At 37.1% G+C, this 12,590-nt stretch overlaps 1 protein-coding gene across 1 annotated transcript; it reads right to left on the bottom strand.

Annotated features, from left to right (window-relative positions):
* Positions 1-248: 248 nt before the first annotated feature.
* Positions 249-11,054, bottom strand: LOC104070551 (WD repeat-containing protein C2orf44 homolog; the record flags this gene model as incomplete). Its single annotated transcript, XM_009579347.1, has 2 exons — positions 9,135-11,054; positions 249-369 (listed from the first exon to the last, which is right to left on the bottom strand). Coding segments are annotated over exons 1-2 (2,041 nt in total), but the record flags the coding sequence as incomplete, so codon positions are not given.
* Positions 11,055-12,590: the final 1,536 nt, after the last annotated feature.

Below are 12,590 nucleotides of genomic sequence, written 5' to 3' on the forward strand. Positions count from 1 at the left end.
TTTCTCAGCCTTCCTCTGTAGAGGCATCTAACATATTTCTCTGGTAGTAGGTTGTTCTGCAGTTACTTAGCATTTAAGTGATTTCAAGAAATACTCTGCCATATTTCAGACAAAGGAAAGCACGTACTTATCACAAAAAGTTAGCTATCTCTGTCTATTACAGTATGGGGTAACTATTCTACCACAAATGCCTCTTTTACACTAAAAATCTCAGATGAAACCAGATGCCAGAAATAAAAAGAACATACCGTGTTTCATTTCAATAATGGGCAGATCAAACAGCTGCTGGACTAAATTCAAATGGATCTTGCCATCACAGAGGAGAACATCTTTTGTTTCTTCAGTAACTGCTCCATTTGAAAAACTTTTCTTCAAATGCATATATGTAAAAGAAAAGATCTTGTTAAAGGCTTAGACATTGTGCCTGAGTTCTTTTAGCCATTCCTCTGCTCTTACTCCTTTCAGTTGTTTAGTCATTTTGCTTTTTCTTTGTCTGTCTTTGCTACAATTTATAGATGACACCATCATGCAGTGCAATTCTAAGTGCAATCTCATAGTCCCATGTGAAGAGGAATGTGCCTCTTTGCTTTTTGCTTTGCCTGCTTATGCAGCTCAAAACTGCATCAGCCCTGTATATATAATGTATTAGGTCATGCATATATGTGTCCGTTGGGCCCTTCTGCTTGAAGAGTCAAATAAGTGGAAGGGAATATATCATGCCTGGAATAAAGTTGTCCAGGATGCTACCAGAGCAAATGAGTACTCTGCTCAGTTTCAGTTGTACGCGTGGGTGGTTTTGATAGTCATTGGTCCGCTATTCCACCCCAGTAAAATAACCTCAGTTCTGGCACAGAGAGAATTGCAGAGAGACTGGACATAGTGACAGTCTCTCTGAAAAGCTGTCATAACAAGGTAGCTTGGGAATCTTGCGACTTTCTTTGAGAGAGAGGGAATGTATGGATTTACAGTCCTGGAATTTGCTTTGACATTCACTAAAAGAACACACTTGAATATAAAGGTGGCATATTCGTGCTTCGTGAAGTTTAGCTGGCCTTGAGAATTGACACCTTTGTGTTCCATTATTCTGATTAATGCAAAGTGCAAGGACCACAAAATAGTTGAGCTAATATGGTTATGGAGTGGATATATATTTGCATTTACATTTTCCTATCTACAATCATTTGAAAGTCATTTTAGCGTTAAAAATTTTCCAGTGACTCAATGCCATTATAAAATATATGTGAATTGGACATTTTCTTCTAAATAATCTTGCTATATTTTGTCCTGTGAATTTCATTTTGTTCTTCCCTCTCCATACTTTCCACCTGTGTAGTTCCCACGTGTTACGGTTTTTTTTTTCCTTTGGCATTCCTTATGTTTGCAATACCCCCAGATTTAACATATTTGTTATTTGAATGAACAGTCTGTTTATCCCATTTCCTAGACCTTTCTGGTTTTTATATTCAGAAGGGATCCAAGTTAACGTTTTAGAATGGGTTGAAAAGATGTCATCTATTCTAACTCCTGTTGTAGTCCTACCCTGTCTGTGTCTACTTCATACTCTTGAATCTTTCTTGCTAATATGAAACTTACAGTTGAATGAATTCACAACTGTATTTTCTCTTTATGTGCATAGCAATCTAACCTTTGACTAAATAAATGTCTCTTTTAATGCTTGTCTTCATTTCTAATTATGCTTTCAACTCAGTCGCTCTCTCAGTGAACATGCGCTTTTTTTGCTGTGCAGCAACCTTTCTAAATCTATCACTTTCATTTTTCTGTACATAGTATGTATGCTGTCATGCAACCACATTAGTTCTGTAAATTAGAATGTCTACCAACTGTTGCAAAAGTATTTTTCACCCACTCTGTCATAAATTGGCCATGAGATAGTCTATGGCTGATTGTTACTTATTTATGCATTATGATTGACTGAAGATGTTAAGAAACGTAAAAATATCTTTCTGTTAAAAACATAAGCTTTCCAACTTTCAAAGGTCTTCTCATCTCTTTCCCCATTCAAAAGAGCCAGAAATGTGTTGCTGTGTAATTAATAGGGAAATACCTAAGGAATGTATCAAAGAAGTATCATTTTCTTAGTCATAAAACTATAGTAACTTTTTATTACAGCTATAACTATATAACAGAACTTCTTTGTCATTTTTAGGTCTCTTCAAATTATATAGTGCTATATTCTATTGAACCTAAATACACTTAAAACTCGATGGGCTGAGTGTTCAGCAATGAGCATGTGCTTTGCATTTACATTGCAAAGATGCTATTTGCCTGCTTTGCTATTTGTGCAAAGCTTTTCATTGCTGCATATTGTGGATTAGCACATCTAACAACTATTTCATTTTCCTGAATTCAGGTTGAAATAGCAGAGTTTATTCAAACTTGTACTTCAGTTAATGAATTATAGAAAAAGGTGGACTGTAAATGAGGCTGGCACATTGCCTTGACCCGAGTGGTTCATTTTTTCATAGATGATACACTTCAACTCAAGAATAATCAGAAAACAATCTAGCTCTGCCTCTGTTGACCTGAAATCAGTTGAATGGAAATGTATACTAAGGATGACTTCATTCTAGTATGTTTCCTACTTAGCCTTGCAAATTATTGGAACAGCCATTAGAAGTGGAAGACATTTCTGTATATACAAAACTACATGGCACCTATTTTTTATCCTAACCAGATTTTCAAGTACAGACCTCAAAGCTTAAGTTTCAGAATTGTTTGTCTTTCATCACTTGTGAGCATTCATATTAGCTATTCTCTCTGTCCTCGTCATATACTTCTGTTTATAATGATAAAGTTAATCATCTTTACATTTATTTTTGTCTGCTGGCAAATTCTGTTAGGACAAGAATCTTTCTCTGTTTTAATCTTCTAATTATTTAGCCTTTTTTGTTTAATGTTTAGTTTCAGTGATGATAACATGCCTTCTCTTTGACGAATATGTTCACACATGTCATATCGTAGATTAAATGATTTAAACCCATGCCTTCTTGAGAGGCAGGTAATTGTCAGTATTCCCTTTTTATAGATGATCAAACCATTACACAGGAAGATTAAGAGATTTACTCAAGGTCATGGAAGTAATTTGTGACAGAGCTAGAAATACAACTAAAATCTCACCTTAGTACTTCCCATTTTCATGCCTTAACCCAGAGACAATTTTCTAGTCAACTCTAATTTAATCCACCTCTTCCCCAAATATGTATCTGTTTTTGCTGTGTTGCTATTTATCTCCAATAGAAGCCAGAGGACTTGCCATTCTCTGTTTAAAATCCCTTAATGTTAGTTGTTTTGTCCTAAACCAACGTTTATTGGTAGACTAAGAACATACTAATCACAGAAGAAACTAATATATTTCCACATACGTGAGCTGATATTTTCAGGTTAAGTTTCTTTAGCCAACTTCCTGTAGTATGCCAAGGCCAACTCTCCCTCAAAAAAAATCCAACAGAAAGAAACCATCAATTCAAGAATTGTTTTCCTTCATCTGTGTCAGCCTGCCCCTTGATCAGATTTTATAGCCTATAAAGGGTCTTCTGGGCAGCAGCCAGCCCATCACAGCGTTGCCAAACTGTCTTTCAAAACTCATGTTTTGGAATGCAAATATATACGAGAAGAAAATCATTTACTAAGGCAAAAAGGATTCCTGGATTAGATGTTATACACCGTATGTCTGCACGATAAATAAACATGTCTTTTATCACTTTTTTGAACCCCACTGAGCAGTCAGCTAGTTCTGCCTCGTGACCTTTTTCACTATTTATCTTGTATTTCCGAAGGCAGTGCCTACACTTGCCTGGATGCTAAGATCATCTTCATGAACTTAAATTCAACGACTGATGAAATAGTGAGGTAAATAAGAATATGCTACCAATCAGAATTGTGTTTGCTAACACTGGGTTAGTGATCGATTGCAGTTTGAATGTGTCTTTCTTACACATGGATGTCTAGAAATGTTTTCCAGATGAGGCCTCATGGCTGTGTTGCCCAGTATTGCATTACTTACTGGATGTACCTCACTGATGTATCCACAGACTGCCTTTGTTCTTTTCATAAACGTATCACATTTTTTGATTCGTAGTTATCTTGTAGTCACTTAACACATGCAAGCTTTTGTCATCCTTGGTTGTTTCCAGCTAATGAATATCCAGTTTATAGCAGAAACTCCTTCTATTAATCCTGGAATATCACTATGCACTTCATATTAGTTCATTTCAATCAATTTTTTTTAATTCTAAGGTCATCAAATTACAGGTTTATCCTGATCCTCTATTGAAAATACTACTGACTTTATGCCATGTGCAGATTTTATTAGCATATCTCATCAGATTATTAATGAAACTTTTAGATTAGCCTGAAGATCAATCATGAGAAAATCCACTAGTAAATTTCTTCCATTTTCTTTTATATTACTGTAACCATTTACTATCTTCCTTCCAGCTAATTCCTTAACCATCTTATATTTCTTCTATTAATCCCTATTCTCTACTGTTGAACAAATAATTTCCCCTGTGGCATGATTTCAAGTACTGTACTGAATTACAGGTATTTTAAATATTCTTCATATCCTTTGTGGTATAATCTGTTCTTTTATAAAGGAAAGGTATCGGGTTAGTCAGTCACATCTCTGCATTGTAAGATGAATAGTGCTGTAGTTGCCTAGAACTCTGCTTTCGTTTTCTTAAATCCTTGATTTCAGCTTTTTGTGTTGTGCTTCAGTGGTAATTTCAGTTTTGATACCTTAGTACCCATTAGTCAGCTTGCTTTTGCCTTGCCCCCACATTCATTGTGTGGGATGAGAAAAAACTAGTAAATGAAATAGATGTGGGGGTTCTGTTCCAGAAGACAATGAAAAGAGAGTTAGATGGCTAAGGAAGAGCACTGAAGAGGAATGAGAATTATGATTTTTGATATTCAGAGTACTGTGTCTGATTAAGCCTTGTGCAGCACTGCCACAAGCCAAACCTGCACTGCTCCCCTTTCCTGTCATGATTTCTACTGTTGCTGTGATTCCTTTTCAATTTTTGGTGGATCCTGATTTTATTTTGGTGGAGATCTTAATATCTTTGCTTGCCCTTATGTGGGACATTCCAATTGCAACCCTAATTAACCTGTCAGAGAAGCATAAGCCTGTAAAATGTTTACGTTGGAAGAGATCTGAGGTGCTCAGGGGTGCTTAAATCCCAGTGCAGTTTGCATTTATAGTGCACATCAGCATTTCAGATGATATGATGCTAGGATTTCTCTACTCTTGGCTCCCTGTTAATAGTTCTGCAACTACTGTTTCAGGTATATTGTCATCTAAGATATACCCTTTGTCCTCATGCTTGTGCTTCCATGATCTTTATGTTTTGAGTGTGGGTTTTTTTTAACTCAGATCTTTACTCTCTTTGCATAGTATGAAAACTTGGATTCATTTTTGACATTACATGTTCCTTTTCTTTTGCATCTATGTATCCAACAGACAAATCATCTGCTCTAATAGAAGGTATTGTGTCTCCTTTACAAACCCTGCTTGTCTGCTATTGATCAGTTTCAGAACATTGTTGTCAGAATTTGTTCTTAACAAATTCCTCAACCTTTGCTCAAAGTGTTATCCATGCATTAATCAAACCTTCTCTTGACTACTGCAGGTCTTTTATGGTCATCCTAAATCTCTTCCTTCTAAACTTCAGGATGGCTGACTAGTTTCTTACTCCAGGGAGCAGTCATATCACCTTCCTCTTCCATCATTTTCATGACTTTCTTTCTATTGCTCAACCCGAGTCAAAATTGATCTTTGGATTTCAGAAAGGTTCATGGTCTTATTACAGCTGATCCTTGCAGCCTGGTCTTTGCTCATTTTACTGTGCCACCCTTATACCCTCCTTCTTTATCTCTACTTCATGTATTTCTATCAGAAGAACTTCATTGCTATATGTTTGGATCCTTTCTATTCATCTCTCAGCTCTGTGTAAAAAAATTGTTTATTTTATAGCTGACCTTGGCAATAAAGTTTCCCATAGTAAATTGTATGAAGATGCTATAAAAGTACAAATTGACTTGTATAGGATTATTGGTGAGTGCTAAGAAAAGGAAATCATCATGACTAATTGCTGAAAAGATATTTATTTCCTGCTTAATTATGCAATATATGCTCTCAGTGATACACACTTTTGACATAATACTGCTTGTGAGCAAAATGTAGGAGTTTTAAGATATTCTTCAGATTAAGATGAATCTTATTCCTCCTGGAGAGGTTTGCCTAAATTCCATTAATTTCAAATCCAGATTGGCTTTATTTCCACTGCAATTAGCTTTTGAATGAGGCTAGTTTAAATATTCTACAGCTGTTTCTTTTCTGGGGGAAAAGGATGATAAAAGTATCTTTTTGCAAAATGAAACAGAAACAAATCTGTGACAGATCCTCATCTCTTCTTCTTTTTTTTTCTTTTTAAATAATATCCTTTTACTGCGTTTGTCCGTCTGCCCTCCCACACTATCCTGAATCACAAGTCTGTATGTGATGAAAGACCAATAATATTTGCTTTTCAGGGTTGAATGATCAAGTCACCTCTGGTGGCTGAATGCTATTACACAAGTGATAGTGCAGTGACATTTCCAAAGTGTGAGTGATCATGTTTTTCTTTTATGGCTATGGGCTACAAAGAATATAAATTCTGGTAGTACTGCATGGACGTGACTTCAGAGGTAGGCTAGCACTAACAGAATAAACAAAGGTTTTGAAGACTATTTAGTGAGCAGACATTATGAATTATTAAGTAATACACATTCTGTTTTGTATTATGGTTTTCTAAGCAGAACTGGAAACATAAATATGTCAATAATGCTTCTGCACAACAGTGTTCGTAATTGGCCATTAATTATTGCCTCATTTTTATCTACTATGTTTTAAACTTTCCTTTTATGTTTTTAATGCATAAATATGGTTACGCAGTACTGGTCATTATATTTTATAGTACAATAGGTTTCTCAATCAAGATTCAGCCTCTGTTATGCTGGGGATTATACAAACACTTAAGAAGACATGCACTTGGCACAAGAAGCTGAAAGATAATGGCCATATTATTGACTGGTCTGCAGCACTCCTAAAGCTTAGAATGTTTTCCACAGGCTGATATTTATATCATAAGGCAATAAAGCTATTTCCTGACTTTTTACACTGTGAACACAGACCCTGGCTGGAACCCACAGCCCAGCTGGTCTCTGAGCTCACAGAGTGCTAATCAACTCCTGAAGTAGGAACAAGGTTCAGATGTCTGAATCCAAACTAATCAAAACAACTATTTTCTGAGAAAATTATTAGCTGCCTATGAAGCAAATATTTCCCTGTCTGTCTGGAGGCCTTTTTGCCATCAGTCTGTTTTTCATTATTTTTTGCATCATGCTGTGATCCTGTTAGATTTCAGAAGAGGGGCTGAACTATGCAAGGCATTAGTTGAGACTTACACAGAAAAGCTATGTGTGTCGGAAAGACATTAAGTGACACTTTTTCTGAGTCATTATAATGCGGTACTAGCGGTGCTTTTTGCTGGCTCAATGTGAAATTAACCTGTTCAGATAAATAAGAGTCTTTCTTTCTAAATGTAGTTAGTCCAGCAGTATTTTAGAAGCAGTAATTTTTTTTTTTGCTTCCAAAGAAAAAAACAGGATAATTGATTCTTACTGCTTGTGCAAGCAAACGTGCACAGTGACTTCAGATCTTAGATTAATGTTACGTGTCACAAACAAAACTTCTCTTTGGAAAGGTTAATCCAATGAAATCTAAGAGATAGGGCTGCTTGCTAAATAAATAAGTTGTTTTATGTTAAGGAGTCAGAATTAATTCTAACATGCTGGAGAACAGAAGGGCTTGCTTCTTGGCAAATAAAATCCTAAATTCTTTAAAACAGACATGTTGCTTTTTTCACCAGAATTTGTATAATGTATTCAAGTTAAATTATTGACTAATTCAGATTGAAAGCTTTTATCCAGAGTACCTAACATAATAGAATCTGCTTAAATGCCAAGTAAACAATTGCTAAAAAAGTAATGAATATGATTGAATTGAGTCACCGTTCCCCTAATGAGTGTTTAAGGAGGACTACTTAGATGTCTGTATGGATTCCTTTAAAGTAAAGGGAAGTCAAATTTGTTTGAGAAGTACATACTTCAGCATCATCACAATGTCAAGTATTACTTTGACATAATGCTGCTTATGTTGCAGTAGTTAAGAATGCGTTTATAATTGGCATCTACATCCTGAAAGGGACCCCAGTTTTAGCAGCAATACCACTAGCATCAGCATGACCAAAAATACTATCAGTATAATGTTAGTATTGCTGCGAATAATACTAAGAATAATAGCCAGAAATAATTACCCAACCTACATTCCTTAGTTGAAATTCTTATTGAAGCCAGTAGGAATTTTGCCAAAACAAGGGTGGGATCAGAACATGATGATTTGACATTTGTCTATTTATTTAATGAAATTATAATTACATATTGACAGGGGTTTTTTTCCCAGAAAGTTTGAAGTGGTAATATGTTTTACAAATTGAGTATGTCCTGTTCCGTGAAGATTAGTGGTGAGAAATTGAAGTAGAAATAAGCCAACTTAATGTCATACCCATCTGAATTTTCCATAAATTGAGATTCAATACTTTGTTTCAGCCTTCATGAGAGTCTAGCTATCTTCAGTCTTTGGATTTGAGCTCGGGTTTGAATTTATTATGTTTCTGGTGGGCTATTGTACCACCCTACTTATAGGCTCATCTCTACACTAAACTAACATATAAAGCTTACATTAACAACTGTTTGGCTCTGTTCTCTCTCTTTGATAGATGCACACAAAATCAACTAGTATCCAAGACAGTTGTGAATAATCAAAGAAGAATGAACAGACACAAATCTCCCATGTGAAGTATCCTCTGAGTTACCCACATCATCCTGAGTTATTGTTTCAATGACAAATTATAATACCATTTTAGATTAAGCTTGATGCCAAACTCAGGTTACATTTCTCATGGGTTTATAAGAATTAAACTGCATGCTCTTGATTTAAAGCTAAATAAATACAAGATTGTTTACAAATTCAGTGTCCTATCACAATATTTTTAAGCTGACAAAAAAGTTACCTGGTAAGTGATATGAATGACAGGTGGTTCCTGTGAACATGGATAGGCTGAAGATATCCTCCTCCCATTTTTAGCGAAGTCCATTATTTCAGAAAGACTCAGTTGTAACTCATTGAAGCTGCCACAAAGTTTCTCTAAATTTCTAGATATGTGACTCATTCCTCTTTCACTTGGCAAATTGTTGTTTTTAGGAGAACTTGATGTTTCCTGGATCACATTGAACTGCACTTTAGGAGAAGTTGGTCTGCTGGAAAGCCTGGTATGTGTTCCAAAACCAAGAAGAGACACTGAACGATTGGTAGGTTCAGCATCCAATGTTTCCAAGGCCACCGAGGGGTCACCTGGGAGCCTTTTTTCATCCAGGTCACTCACACTTGAAGAAGAACTCTGCTCATAACTAGGGCTCTTTACTTCTTCGATGAGTCTTCTCCTGGCACCAGGAGATTGAATAACTGTGCTTCTTGGTATTAACAGCTCCCTGCTTTGAGGTTGGTCTTCTGTAGCAAGATTTTCAAAGAACTTTCTTTTTCCAGGTATATTAACAGAGGATTCAAAGTTATAAAACATATTCTGCTTAGTCTCGGGCAATGCTGAAGAATCTTCTTCCAGCATCACTTCTTTGATCATCAGACGCATTACATACCTGTCAGAACTTGAAGATGGAATGAGACTAGGCTCAGGGAACTTTTGCTTGCCAACCAGAATCAATAGGAGTTTATCTGTTAAAAAGCATAGGCCCTTTGGTCTTTCATTTTTTTCCAGCTGGATTTGTTGAATATGAGGCATGCAGGAAGAGGTTACTGAATACACCAAAACAATGTTAGAAGTATTAGACGCTACTGCCACAATCTGAGCTCTAAGGTCAAAAGCCATTATATCAGGAACCAGAATACCTGGGATGGTGACTTTTCTGGTGGTGGTTACCTTCCTCTCAAAAGTCACCAAGATCAAGTGAGAAGAATCTTGACCATTTGTTGCTGCCGAGTCTTTGCGTTTCAGAGTAGTAAGAGGACCGGGATCAGACCGACAGTGGTTTGCAAGGATATGGCTTAAATCCACAGGACCTGATGAAGAAGAAGCAACTGAATCAACACCTGATCTATCTGAATCTGTGGACTTTCTTCGCAGGTCCATGGAGTATTCCTCATCACCAAGCACCAGAGCAGGCTGTGAGATTAAAGAACCAGTTTCTGTACCAGATGGCATATCAAATGCAATACCCACATTCAAACCACAGATATTATCTAAAGGAAGCTCAGTAGCTACAGCAATCTGGAAATCTAGTGTAGCTTCTATAGCACAGATATAACCTCCTACATCAAAGACTGGGCAAAAGGAGCAGGTATTTAGAGTTTTCTGAGCATCATCCCATATGTAGGAATGCAGGGCACTGCCTATAGCAACTACTAAGCGATTACCATCCTTAGTCCAGCAAGCACAGTGGATAAGCCTACTGCTTTTGATATCTGCCTTAACTCTAGTATTGTCAGTACGAACAGCATGCAAGACTGAAGCATCTCTTTTTGTAAGCACAGCCAAGACCTCCTTCTTTGGATGCCAGACACAGCCCTGGGAAAGCAGTGGAAACGGCTCACCAACTTCACAAGTCTGAGAAATCAAGGGTTTGTTCTTCTCTGCAGTGCTGTAGCACAGCTGCCAAACACTAACATGCTTTTTATGCTGAACAGCGAGCAGAGCCGAGGTGTCTGTAGAGCAACATGGGCCCCAGTAAAGCCCATGAACATGTTCAAATTGACCAACAACACTTGAGTCTCCAAACTTTAGCTTTCCGTTATGATAGTATAAAGCAGTCAGTATCACTTGCTTCCCATCTGTCCAGGCAATTCCATGCACGGGATGGATGGCCTGATACAAAGCGTTGAGGCCAGTTCTCAGCAGTTTTGCTTTTCCCAGCTCCATCTTTTAAAGCTTTCTGTCTACTGGTGGTTGCTGCAAAGTAAAGAATCCATGGAATTTACTTGCAGATCACAATGAGGAAAAATTTTTCTTGTATCTCCTTCCTTTTCTTTTCAAAATCAGGCTGGTTTTTCTGCTAATAATCCAAGAGCCTATATTGTGAACTCCTTCCCAGTAAGCCTGCAGCTGCTCTTCTAAGTATAAACCCATGTCAAAGCTGCTTTTGCTATGTCTTTTCCTGGGAGGAGTTATCATCTTCATGTGATGGCTAACGAGGTTTAACCAATTACTGTACGTTTTCGTAGAAGCCTATTTTTAACTCTTCACTGCTGGGAGTATATTTAAAAATAACACTCTAATACCTTGACCTTCAGTGAATGAAGGTCTTTGGTGAAGGCTGGAGAGAGATCATACACTGTTAAGCCTAAGTATTAAGCTACAGCCTGAAATAATGACCTGACACTTCTTTCAGCCAGCCTGTGAAGGATAAAAGAAGATTTAAACATACCTGAGAACTGTACAAGGCAGATTGCAATCTCTGATGGACAGCATCTTTCAAAGATACAAGATCCTAAGTGGCTATGAAAGGAAACTAGAAAAGGGAAATCATGCTCTTTTCTATTAGTAGTTACAAGAGAATGAAGGAGGGTGAGATTTAAAAAAAGCAAAATAGTCTAGAAGCAAAGACAGCTGGTTAGTGTTCATTTTACTGGGACAGATTTCCTAGCTACAAATATATATTTATTTCTTTCTTGGTCTTCCCAGCTACCTATATCTGAGGACTGTTCCCTCATCATATAGCCAAAATGCAAAGAGGAAGCCAAAATTTTCCTGTTTCTCCAAACTCTGCAGTTTTTACAATATGTAACATAACATCATGCAAAGATCCTTGAGTTGACAAAGACCCAACCAATAAACTCATGTAACACAGTGGGGCCATGTGAGGATACACCAGTTTGTTTCGGCTGTATTGTTTCAGGACCAGAGCTGGTTCAGATGGACTACCTTGGGTGTCTCCCATCTTCCCTCCTCAGTGCATCCTTTTCCGGGGTTAGCTTGGACGGAGCTTGCATATCGCTGAACATAAATTGTCAGGGTGGGATTCATTACTTATAAGCAACCATTACTATTTTCAGTGCCCTAGGATATCTGAGACAGCCGCACTGGGCTGGCAAATATGGCATAGGACTTACAGAAGAGTAGTGCCATTCTGGAGTGGCAGCTGGCAACAGAGATGATCCCTAGATAGTCCCTAGACTGTCTAAGATGGCATTAGAAGCTTATATACAGGCAACCAAATCCCATCCTCAGCATCTCTTTGTAGTTCTTGTATTGCCAGCATCTCCTTTCTGCTTTGATGTAACTTGTGTCTCTTGCTGTTTACACTAAAGAAAAAAAGTGAATAAATTAGACTTGGGCAGAGGTTTACAAATTATCAATATAATCACTATGGTTAAAGATATAAGACTTAACTATACACATTCTGCATCTTTGGCTGATTTATACTTTATATGTTTTTATAGTACTACCTGGGAAAAA

This window comes from Fulmarus glacialis, unplaced genomic scaffold (genome assembly GCF_000690835.1).
Source record: "Fulmarus glacialis isolate BGI_N327 unplaced genomic scaffold, ASM69083v1 Scaffold23476, whole genome shotgun sequence".
Taxonomy (NCBI): Eukaryota; Metazoa; Chordata; class Aves; order Procellariiformes; family Procellariidae; genus Fulmarus; species Fulmarus glacialis.